The 13,132-nt window shown below is 38.6% G+C and overlaps 1 protein-coding gene across 1 annotated transcript; it reads left to right on the top strand.

Moving 5' to 3' along the window:
• Positions 1–8,328: 8,328 nt before the first annotated feature.
• Positions 8,329–11,636, top strand: LOC130941524 (receptor-like protein 7). The gene is given in 1 exon segment (XM_057870064.1): positions 8,329–11,636. A coding segment is annotated over 1 exon segment (3,054 nt). The 5' UTR covers positions 8,329–8,444; the 3' UTR covers positions 11,499–11,636.
• The last annotated feature ends 1,496 nt before the right edge of the window (positions 11,637–13,132 follow it).

Here is a 13,132-nt window from a genome sequence, read left to right as displayed (position 1 = left end):
CGGTTCCTTTTACTCAGAGTTCTGTCGAGTTTGCGTTACTCGGGCTCCTTTCGACTTAAGAGTCGGATAATTCCCGAGTTTAATGCGATCAACTCGTATAACCTCTTTACACCGACTTGTACCTCGTCGTTTCATCCTGACGACCATGTTAGGTCGGTTCATGGGATTTTCACGCTTTGTCGAGCTTAAGTCGGTGCGTTTCGTAGAAAGACTTAAATATAGAGAAGGATATTTAAGAGAAATATAGTAATGAAAAAGATATTAATCGGGAAGGTACCTTTGTGCTACTAAGGGTCTTGACAGTATATTTTCCCTTAGCCTCTACTATGATGCCTCGTTAAAAACCCCTCTCCAGAAAAAACCCTTCTTTGGGAAAAAAATCACGAAGCTGGGAAAAGAGTACATCAGGGAGTAGAGTTCGCTTTTAACTGTAGTACCTTTTCATATTACAAGCATGCCACGACCTGGGTAACTCAGTGCCATCCAGGTCGGTTACTTTATAGTAACCTTTCCCTAACACTTCTTTGATTTTGTATGGCCCTTTCCAATTTGCGGCGAGCTTTCCTTCCCCCGACTTGTTGACTCCAATGTCGTTTCTGATTAGGACCAAGTCGTCTACAGCAAATGTTCTTCGAATGACTTTTTTGTTGTATCTGGTAGCCATTCTTTGCTTTAATGCTGCTTCTCTTATCTGGGCGTTCTCTCGGACTTCGGGGAGCAAGTCGAGCTCCTCTTTGTGCCCCTGTACGTTTCCGACCTCATCGTGGAGAATTACCCTTGGGCTTTGCTCACTGATTTCTATGGGAATCATGGCTTCTACGCCGTAGACTAGTCGGAAGGGTGTTTCTCCTGTGGTGGATTGGGGGGTCGTCCTATAAGCCCATAGCACTTGGGGGAGCTCGTCAGCCCAAGCTCCCTTTGCTTCCTGTAATCTCTTCTTCAGTCCTGCCAGTATGACTTTGTTAGCTGCCTCGGCTTGCCCATTGGCTTGTGGGTGTTCTACCGAGGTGAATTGATGTTTGATTTTCATGCTGGCAACCAAACTTCTGAAGGTGGCGTCGGTGAACTGGGTCCCATTATCAGTGGTGATGGAATAAGGTATTCCATACCTTGTGATAATGTTTTTGTAGAGGAACCTGCGACTTCTTTGAGCTGTGATGGTGGCTAGTGGTTCTGCTTCTATCCACTTTGTGAAGTAATCTATTCCCACGATCAAGTATTTGACTTGTCCTGGTGCTTGGGAAAAAGGACCTAACAAGTCCATTCCCCATTTTGCGAAAGGCCAGGGGGAAGTTATACTAATGAGCTCTTCTGGTGGAGCCACGTGGAAATTCGCATGCATCTGGCATGGCTGGCATTTTTTCACAAAGTCTGTAGCATCTTTCTGCAAGGTCGGCCAATAGAATCCTGCTCGGATTACTTTCCTGGCCAACGATCTTGCTCCGAGATGATTTCCGCAGATTCCACTATGTACTTTCCTCTAACACCTCGGTGGTTCTTGAGGTCGGTACGCACTTCAGTAATGGTGTTGATATCCCTCTTCTGTAAAGGACATTTTTCACCAATGTATAATGTTGTGCTTCCCTTCGGATCTTTTTAGCCTCTTTCTCCTCTTTAGGGAGGATGTCGAATTTCAGGTATTCGACTAAGGGATTCATCCATCCGAGGTTTAGGCCGACTACCTCAAGTACCTCTTGTTCATCTTCCGTTTTTGTTACCGAGGGTTCTTGGAGAGTTTCTGAATCAGGCTTCTGTTGTTCCCTCCAGGTTTGGTACTTGCTAACTTGGATAGGGCGTCGGCTCTGCTATTTAGATCCCGAGTTATATGCTTGACCTCGCTTTCCGCGAAGTGCCCTAGGTGTTCCAAGGTTTTTTCCAAGTATTTCTTCATGTTGGGATCCTTCGCCTGATATTCTCCACTTATTTGGGAAGTCACCACTTGTGAGTCACTGTAGATCATCACCTTTGTAGCGCCAACTTCTTCTGCTAACTTTAATCCGGCAATCAAGGCTTCGTATTCTGCCTGATTGTTTGAAGCCGGAAATTCAAATTTTAAGGAGACCTCTATCTGGGTTCCTTTTCCGTCTACCAATATTATGCCGCCGCTCCCTGTTTTATTGGAGGATCCGTTACATAGAGTTTTCCATGTAGTCGGTTTCTCCTCTTGTTCTCCTGCATACTCTGCAATAAAGTCGGCAAGGCACTGGGCTTTGATTGCTGTCCGAGTTTCATATTTCAAATCGAACTCGGAGTTCTATTGCCCATTGAACCATTCTCCCTGTAACATCCGTCTTTTGGAGGATTGCTTCATGGGTTGGTTCGTACGGACTCTTATTGTATGAGCCTGAAAGTAAGGTCGTAGTCTTCGTGAGGCTATCACTAAGGAGTAGGCAAACTTCTCTAGTTTGTGGTACCTTAGCTCAGGGCCTTGTAGAACCTTACTGGTAAAATAGACCGGGTGTTGACCGACCTCGTCTTCTCGGACCAGGGCTGAGGAGACAGCCCTGTTTGCCACGGATAGGTATAGGACGAGGTCTTTTCCCGGTATTGGTCGGGTTAAGATAGGAGGTTGGCTTAAGAATTTTTTGAACTCTTGGAACGCCTCCTCACATTCCGGAGTCCATTCAAACTGGCATCCCTTCCTTAACAAGGAGAATAATGGAAGGGATTTTAGTGCCGATCCTGCCAAAAATCTGGAGAGGGCTGCAAGTCGGCCATTGAGCTGTTGAACCTCTCTTAAACAAGTCGGGCTCTTCATTTCTAGGATGGCTCTGCATTTGTCGGGATTGGCCTCAATCCCTCTTTGTGTTAGCATGAAGCCTAGAAATTTCCCTGCTTCTACTGCGAAGGCGCATTTTGCGGGATTTAGTCTCATCCCATGCGACCTTATAGTGTTGAAGACTTGTGAGAGGTCGGTTAAGGGGTCGACTTCTTGCTTGGTTTTTACTAACATGTCGTCGACGTATACCTCCATTAAGCTCCCTAAATGGGGGAAAACACTTTGTTCATCAGCCTTTGGTACGTGGCTCCTGCATTCTTCAGTCCGAATGGCATGACCACGTAGCAATAGTTGGCTTTTGGTGTGATGAACGATGTTTTCTCTTGGTCGGCTCGTGCATCGGGATTTGGTTATATCCCGAGTAGGCGTCCATGAATGATAGGTATTGGTACCTGAGCTGGAGTCTACTAGGGTATCAATACTTGGTAAGGGATAAGGGTCCTTAGGACAGGCCTTATTCAGGTCGGTATAGTCGACGCACATCCTCCATTTACCGTTTTGTTTTTTGACTAGCACTACATTGGCTAGCCATGTTGGGTATTTGACCTCTCTGATGAAGCCGGCTTCCAGGAGCGCCTGTACTTGCTCTTCTACTATGGAGGCCCTCTCTGGGCCGAGTTTGCGTCTCCTTTGCTGTACAGGTCGGGACCCTGGGTAAACCGAGAGCCTATGAGACATGAGCTCGGGATCAATCCCGGGCATGTCGGAAGCCTTCCAGGCGAAGAGGTCGGAATTAGCTTTTAGGAGTTCACCCAACCTTTGTTTCAGGGTTTCCCCTAGGTTGGCTCCTATGTAAGTCGTTTTTCCTTCCTCTTTACCGACTTGTATCTCCTCGGTTTTTCCTCCCGGCTGGGGTCGTAGCTCTTCTCTTGTCCTTGTCCCACCTAACTCTATGGTGTGGACTTCTTTGCCCTTCCTCTCAGATTCAGGCTTTCGTTGTAGCACTTCCTTGCCAATTTTTGGTCTCCCCTCACCGTTGCTATTCCTCCTGGAGTCGGGAATTTCATGCAGAGGTGAGGAGTTGACACTACTGCTCCAAGTCGATTAAGGGTAGTTCTGCCAATTAAGGCATTGTAGGCTGACCCTTCATCGATGACTATAAAGTCTATACTCAGAGTCCTTGATTTTTCCCCTTTGCCAAAGGTGGTGTGAAGGGGTAAAAATCCCAGTGGCTTTATTGGCGTATCCCCTAACCCATATAGAGTGTCGGGGTAAGCTCTCAGTTCTTTTCATCTAACCCTAGTTTGTCGAAGGCGGGCTTGAAAAGGATGTCCGCCGAGCTTCCTTGGTCTACTAGGGTTCTGTGGAGATGGCGTTGGCTAGGATCATAGTTATCACCACGGGGTCATCATGCCCGGGGATTATCCCTTGCCCATCTTCTTTCGTGAATGAGATAGTGGGGAGGTCGGGTGTCTCATCCTCGACCTGATAGACTCTTTTGAGATGTCTTTTGCGAGAAGATTTGGTGATCCCACCTCCCGCAAATCCTCCTGAGATCATGTGGATATGTCTCTCTGGGGTTTGTGGTGGCGGATCTCTCCTGTCCATGTCATCCCGCTTTCTCTTTCCAGGATGTCCGACCTCTCCATGAGATATCTATCAAGCCGGCCTTCTCTAGCCAGCTTTTCTATCACATTTTTGAGGTCGTAACAGTCGTTGGTGGAGTGACCATATATTTTATGGTACTCACAATACTCGCTGCGACTTCCCCCTTTTTTGTTTTTAATGGGTCTTGGGGGTGGCAGCCTTTCAGTGTTGCATATCTCTCTGTATACATCCACTATAGAAGTCTTTAGAGGAGTATAAGAGTGATACTTTCTGGGCCTTTCGAGACCGGGTTCTTCCTTCTTCCTGACTTCCCTTTCCCTCCCTAGGGGAGGAAGTGGGTCCAGGTCGTGAACCTAGGTCTCTTAATTTGGCATTCTCTTCCATGTTGATGTACTTCTCGGCCCTTTCTTGTACATCACTTAGAGAGACGGGGTGTCTTTTAGATATGGACTGTGAGAAGGGACCTTCTCTAAGTCCATTGACTAACCCATTATTACTGCCTCCGTGGGCAGGTCTTGGATTTCTAAACATGCTTTATTGAACCTTTCCATATAGGCTCGTAGAGATTCTCCGACCTCCTGTTTTATCCCCAGGAGGCTCGGTGCATGTTTTACCTTATCTTTTTGGATTGAGAACCTCATCAAGAATTTTCTTGAGAGGTCTTCAAAACTGGTGATGGATCTTGGGGGAAGGCTATCGAACCACTTCATCGCTGCTTTCGACAAAGTGGTCGGGAAGCCTTGCATCTCGTAGCGTCGGAGGCGTCAGCTAGATACATCCGACTTTTGAAGTTGCTAAGATGATGCTTTGGATCCGTAGTTCCATAGAGGTCCATATCAGGGCTTTTGAAGTTCGTTGGAACTTTTGCCCTCATTATGTCCTCGCTGAAAGGATCTTCTCCGCCTGGGGGTTGATCTTCTCCTTCGTCGCGGGAGTTCTTGAGAGAGGATTCTAGTGCAAGAGTTTTCTTTCCAACTCTCTTCGCCGTTCCATCTCTTCCTTAAGGTACCTTTCGGTTTCCTTTTGCCTCTCCCGCTCTTGTTCCAATTGCTCCAGGCGGCTATGGACTAGTCCCATCAATTCTGTTACGTGGGATGGTCCACCCTTTCTGATTCACGTCCATCTGAGGAGTTTACCTTTGGATTCTTCATTCCAGAGGTACCCTCTCTGTGTTGGTCGTTATCTTGATGTTGGGCTGTGTCTTCATTGTCGTTGCCCAGGCCTAGATTCTCTTGCTCAGAATCTGTTTCAACATGGCCTTCTTCATGGGATCTTTCTGCCATCAAGGGATGATCTCTCGGGTCCCCGGCAATGGCGCCAATGTTACGGTGGGTAACCGGATTAGTCCAATGGATGGCGTTCGGCCCCAAGTGTATGATGGAGGGGACTCCGTGTGGGTCCGCAACTCGGGAGGCTCCGTCCGACTTGTGCTCGCGTGTGAATGGGGGGTGGTACCTGCAAAGACACTCCGATGCCTAAGTTAGCAAGGGTGTGAGCAGGTCTTAGAGAGTATTGGACTTAGGAATACCTGAGGGTGTCAGTGTACTTATAGTGGTGAGCCAATACCACCGTTGGAGTAGTGCCGTATCTTTAGGGTGATAACCGTCCCCATTATCTTGGGGAGGTTAAGATATGGCTTTATGAGGTGGTTAGAGAGATTTTAGGGGCGGTTACTCATTTGGATGAGTATTTATCTGCCAGCTAATCTCACATCCGACCTCTTCATACCAAGTCGTGGTTGACACCGACTTCTTATGTGAAAGTCAGTATTTTGTAAGGCTTATCCTATTGGATTAGGCCTTTCGGTTGGACCTGGGCCCTTATCATTGGGCCAGGGTATGAACAACTATGTACAGTAAAAAATTGATATTATTGAAGAATAAAATTAAAATTTATTTCTATGTATCGTTTTTGTCCTCAACGTTTTAGTCCTATTTACGTCCCTAACGTTTAAAAATCGTCTCAATTTTGTCCCGCCGTTAATTTTATTAACGGATCCCTAACGGCAGAACAACATTGAGTCAATTTAAAAACGTTAGGGACGTAAATAGGACGATTGAAACGTTAGGGACAATTTTGAGATTTACCCCAAACGTTAGGGACAAAAATAATACTTTACTCAACTATTTTATTATTGCTAATGTTTTATACAATTATTTAAAAAATTTGGTTGATGATTATAATTTTTTATTTTAGTTTGTTAAATAATTTACTCACTGTATATTTTTTATGAACTCCTAAAATATTATAATATATGAAATTTTTACAGTGTTTTCAAATTTTTTTTGCTATTTTTTATCTAATTGTATTAATCAATCATATATTGCTTTTGTTATTTATATATTACTTTTTTTTACCAACAATTTATTTTTTAATATTATTTAATTATAATAATAATGCTGAAAAATTATGACGTCATAATTTATTGATGTTATTTTTAATGATTGAAATATTATATTCATGTTTGTATTATGTCAAATTGTTTTATTCTTGTATTATAATATTTAAGTTCACTAAATACATATATTAAGCAGTAAATTCTTCAAATATTAAAATATATAATATCCATATAATTTTATTTAAATTTAATATTAATTTTTTAAGATTGTTTATTAAATAATTTTTTATTATAAAAATTATTAATTTTAATTCCGCACAACTCGCAGGTTTGAATCTAGTTAACTCTTATTGAAGAATTATCAGTTTATCACCGCTTCTCGTAGGATTGATATGTTTTCTAATTGTAAGATCAGAGGATATTAAAAACAAGCAAGACACAAAAATATAATGGGAATGAATCTAAATTTAATTTCTTTCTCCTGCATGCATGCCGGCTACATACTTTTACTGCTGCTAGCTATATACCCTGTCCTCACTTGTATTTTGGTTTGCTAAAATTATTAGGATTAAATCACCTTGCAACTCTTACCTATCATTTATTAGAGAGTTGTTATTATTCGGCTCAATATAAAGTTCTACATATTTTGGTTCAAAAAGATAAAAAATTTACATATTGAATTTGCCAAATTTTGATTGAGGTGCACACATTAAAATCACGAATAATTAATAAAATAATACCGATTTAACCTTTAATACTCATTTTTCTCACACTAATCTGCTATTACATATACAGTGGCAATATTTTCAGTAGACAATGATGTGCTCAATTTTTTTTCCTTCTAATTACAGAAGTGTGAATCTTAGATGAGATGACAACAGGTTATTAATTAAGCACGTTCACAATCACATACAAAGCTTTTGGAAAATTGTGGCTCACTGGTGACAAAGAAGATAGTCTTTTTATCGCAGTATGATTTAATTTTAACAAAAAATAATTCTTTAAGAATATCCTTTCTAATTAAATGGTGAGGAAGACTTGGACTTGTTCAACTCTATGTATCACTCAAGTTTGATGACTTTTCTTCATTTGGAAGGAGTAGTTTCATCTCTGTCTGTCATCCATGAAAAAATTTCATTTGTTAGTTGTCACCTTTGATCAAGACAGAAGATAGATGCTATATAGTCTTACAATAGACTTCAATTTTAATAATACTTATGAGTTATGATATTAATAAATGAAGGTGTTACTTGTGGAAAATTCCCGTCTCTTCACACTACACGCTACAATATAAATAATTTTCAACGCATAAATATTAACAAAATACTGATATAGACACACGAACACTACGTTAAATTATGTAAAATAATATTGTTCTGATTTTACCAAGACTAATATAAAATAAGTATTTCAAATCAATTTGCAGTGTTTTACAGTTTATACCTTTATAATGGTAATATATTGAAAAGAGAAAGTCTAGGGTAGGGGGTTGAGCACTTTTATCAAAATCTGGCTCCAACAAAAAAAAAAAATGAGTAATTTTTTATCATTAGATAAAATTTTATATCATTAAAAATACTATCGATTATTAATTAATGGCTACAAATCACAAAATCTGCTGGGTCTAGCACTCTTCTATTGAAAATTGAGGCATATTATTATCCCATGGGGTGCTCTCTATAAATTTGCATTTACTCTTGGATTGGAAGTATGCACCGTGCCACACATACCCAAATCCTCTCCTTCCAACATCAAACCAAATAGTCTGAACATTCTGAAATGGGGTGGTTTGTATTGCCATCTTTTGTGCTTTATTGTTTGACACTCTTGTTACTCATCATTCATACTCCGTCTTACACATCCTCATCGTCAGTGTTGCCATTGTGTAACCATGATGACAGCTCAAACTTGTTCCAATTCAAGAACTCATTTGCCGTCAACACTTCATTCTACAAAGACTTGTGGTGGCGGAGGCAGGTGGAGCTTTATTGTTCATCTTATCCCAAGACAGCATCCTGGAAGAACAATACTGATTGTTGCGAGTGGGATGGTGTCACGTGCGACACCACGTCAGGGCACGTGATTGGCCTCGACCTCAGTTGCAGCATGCTTAAAGGTGAACTCAATTCCAACAGCACACTCTTCCATCTCACTCATCTTCAACAACTCAACCTCGCTTACAATGATCTCTCTGCCTCTCCACTCTCCTCTAGAATCGGTGACCTTGCGGCTCTCACTCATCTCAATCTCTCAAACTCAGCATTGGGTGGTGATATTCCCTTCACAATTTCTCACTTGTCTAAATTATTCTCACTTGATCTCTCCCGTACAGATATGCTAGATGAGTTAGGATATAGCAAATTGAGATTTGATCCATCCACATGGAACAAACTCATTCTAAACACCACTAACTTGAAAGAGCTAATTCTAGATGAGGTAAACATGTCTTCCATCAGAGAAAGTTCACTGTCTTTGTTGATGAATTTGTCATCTTCTTTGGTTTCATTGAGTCTTCGAGACACTAAGTTGCAGGGGAATTTTCCAATCGGCATACTTGGTTTACCTAATCTTCAAGAACTAACTTTGTCATATAATCAAGACCTCAAAGTTGAACTTCCAAAGTCTAACTGGAGCACTCCTCTAAGGATCTTGTATCTCACTGACACAGTATTCTCAGGAGAAATACCTGATTCCATAGGCCATTTGAAGTCTCTTAACCAACTATCTCTGGGGAGTTGCCAATTTGATGGATTGGTACCTCTTTCTTTGTGGAACCTCACTCAACTAACTGAGTTAGGCCTTGCAGAAAACACACTTCATGGTGAAATCCCATCTTTGCTTTCAAACCTCAAACATCTCACCTTCTTAGATCTTAGTGCTAATAATTTCAATGGTCATATCCCAGATGTGTTCCACAACCTCACCAAATTAGAATCTTTGTCACTTGATTCTAACAGACTAGGAGGTCAGCTGCCGCCATCATTGTTTTATCTAACCCAACTTTCTGATTTAAGTTTATCAGCTAATCATTTAGAAGGCCCAATTCCAAGCAATATCACTGAACTCTCAATATTAAAATTTCTTTATTTGGACCATAATTTATTAAATGGGACAATCCCAGATTGGTGTTTTTCTTTGTCTTCATTGACATATATGGATCTTAGTAACAACAAGTTCGTAGGACCAATTGGTAAGTTCTCGACTTATTCTATTTTAACGTTGTCTCTCTCTAATAACAAACTCCAAGGTAGTTTTCCAAATTCACTATTTGAACTTCAAAATCTAACAGATTTATATTTATCATCAACTGAGTTGAGCGGTCATGTAGACTTTCACCAATTTTCAAAGCTCAAATCTTTAGAAACTCTTGATATATCTTACAATAATCTCTCTATTAATTTTGATAACAATAATGTTGACTATTTCTCACCTAGCCTGGCCTATATACATTTATCTTCTTGTAAGATAACAACATTTCCTAGATTCCTAACACCACTTCAAAATCTACAAGAACTAGATCTTTCTCATAACAAAATTGAGGGGAAGATTCCCGAATGGTTTAATCGTAATCTCTTAAACACATGGAAGAGCATTTACTATATAGATCTCAGTTTCAACCAGCTGCAAGGAGAACTTCCAGTTCCACCAAATAGCCTTCAAATATTTTCAGTCTCAAACAACAACTTCACTGGTAATGTTTCTTCAGCATTTTGCAATGCAAGCTCCCTCAGTGCACTCATCTTGTCTCACAATCATTTGTCTGGCTTGATTCCTCAATGTCTGGGAGCATTTCTTTCTCTCAGTATTTTGGATCTACAAGTGAACAACTTTCATGGAAGCATACCTACAAATTTTTCTCAAGGCAACCAATTTCAAACTATAAAATTAAACCACAACCAACTAGAGGGTTCAATACCAAAGTCTTTAGCTAACTGCACATCGTTGGAAGTTTTGGATCTTTCAGAGAATAACATAGAGGATGTGTTTCCCAGTTGGCTAGAAACGCTTCAGGAGTTAAAGGTACTCAGTTTACGAGCAAATAAGTTTCATGGTACCATCACTAGTTTGAGTGCCGAACATCCATTTCCAAAGTTGAGAATATTTGATGTTTCCAACAACAAATTTAGTGGCCCTTTGCCAACCTCATTCTTTCAGAATTTTCAAGGAATGAAGGATTTGAATGATAGTACTCATCATCCTCCTGGTTTGTCATACATGACTGTCAGCTCGAGAACAACATACAATGATTCAGTAGTGGTCATTATCAAAGGTCACTCCATGGAGCTAGTTAGAATATTAACCACTTTCACAACTATAGACTTGTCAAATAACATGTTTGAAGGAGGAATCCCACATGTCATTGGAGAATTAAGTTCTCTCAAAGGACTTAACCTTTCTCACAATAAAATCAGTGGTATGATTCCACAAACTCTGGGAAATTTAACAAGTTTGGAATGGTTAGACCTCTCGTGCAACCAATTGAAAGGTGAGATTCCTATGGCTTTGACAAATTTGAATTTCCTATCTGTCTTGAACCTTTCTAAAAATCAATTGGAGGGAATGATACCAAAAGGAGAACAATTCAATACATTCCAAAATGATTCCTACAAAGATAATCCAATGCTATGTGGATTCCCTTTGTCAAAGTCATGCGGCAATGACGAAGAACAACCACCTTCAGTGTTTCCTAAGGCAAAAGAATCATTATTTGGGTGGAAGTAAGTTGCAGTGGGATATGGATGCGGAGTGGTATTTGGGATGTTCCTTGGAAGGTTGTTTATGAAGACTGCTAAACCCCTGTGGCTTGCCAGACTTCTTTGTGGTTATACTTAACAAAACAAGCGCAGGAGAGGCCATGCAGATAAGAGACTGTGTTAGCTTCATGTGTTTTCCTTTTATTTTTTTTAATTATTTTTCTGTAATGATGTGAGTTACTCTGTTTTTTTGAATAAAATATACTATTTCTATTAATGAATAGATTATAGATGAATCATCTATTATTTCAACTTCTTGTGAATTAACGATCAATAAGAAAACCTAACTATTGATCTGTTGCTCTTGTTTTAAATCAAAATAATTTATCATGAGAGTGTTTTCGACTAGGATCATTTTATGTAAATGGTACAAAAAATAACTCGGTGCCCTTTTTTAGACAAATGCAGTAAAATTTCAGATTTGACATTAAATCTAAAAAATTAATTAAATATGTAAAATATAAAATAATAATATAATTTAAATCATAAAATCACATGAACTAATATAAATTTTTAAAATCAACTGATCTATGTATATTTGTATATAAAAAAAATTAATAGTTAAATTAAAAGTTTAACTATGTAAGACTATAAATTTACGTAAAATAGAGATAATTAATTAAGACTAATTTTGCTCACACAAAATTACGGATCTTTGAACTTTCTTTGCTCGTATATTACGTTTCATGTGAAAATTCTTAATATAAAACATCATATTCTCAACTGTTATTGTTAACTAATTGTATGCTTTTATTTAATATATTTTGAATTTTAAATCAATATAAAATAATCAAAGCCCTTTTAAAAAAGATGTTCATCTACATTTTTAAAAAAATGGTGGATTCTACTGTTCGTAAAATAATATGTAATTTATTTTGTATGATGTGTCACTTTTTAATTGGTTATTAGGTTAACCATGATTAGACTATTGTATAATTAAATTAATTTTTAAAATGAATAATTATGTAATTTTTTAAAGTATTCATTTATTTCTGTAATGGCTTTCAGCCTTTCACTTCTCCCCGATTTCTTCGTTCTCGTCACGCCTCCCAAATCACAGCACTTCATTGATTGTAATCAAATTATAAGCCGACTGGTGAGGAAGGGTGATGTTAGAATTCACCAAAGATCGAACTTTTGACCTTTTGAATTATCATGTCATGAAACCACTCATCTCAAAAGGTTAAGCCGATAGAAAAAGAAAACACTAATGGTTATATCTCTAATACTGAATCCAACATCCTAAATCTCATTGTACACATTGTACAAATATTCCATTGGTTTCTTATACTTTTCCATTATATATTTATCTCTTTTAAAAATTTAATTACAATATAATCTAACTATGATTAAGATAGTAACTCAAATTAAAAATAAATATCTAATTAAGATGTGATATTATAAAAAATAATTTATATATTATTTTAGAAAAAATTGGATATAATTTACTTTTATATATATATATATATATATATATATATATATATATATATATTTATATACGTGAAATTAAATTAGTGAATATATAAAACTAATTCTCAATTTATATGATATATATAATTTTAGACTTCTAATTTAGTAGGAATGACGTTTTAAAAACACAGTAAGATTATTGTACATGACATTATATATATGATTTCGTTTATAGAAACCGCCAATTCTTTTTGGTAAGAATTTTAGTTAGAGAAAATATGTTTTTAAATTTTAAATAGA

This window comes from Arachis stenosperma, chromosome 7 (genome assembly GCF_014773155.1).
Source record: "Arachis stenosperma cultivar V10309 chromosome 7, arast.V10309.gnm1.PFL2, whole genome shotgun sequence".
NCBI classification, from domain to species: Eukaryota; Viridiplantae; Streptophyta; class Magnoliopsida; order Fabales; family Fabaceae; genus Arachis; species Arachis stenosperma.
The sequence above is the reverse complement of the archived record's forward strand: the minus strand, read 5'-3'. Positions and strand labels throughout refer to the sequence as shown.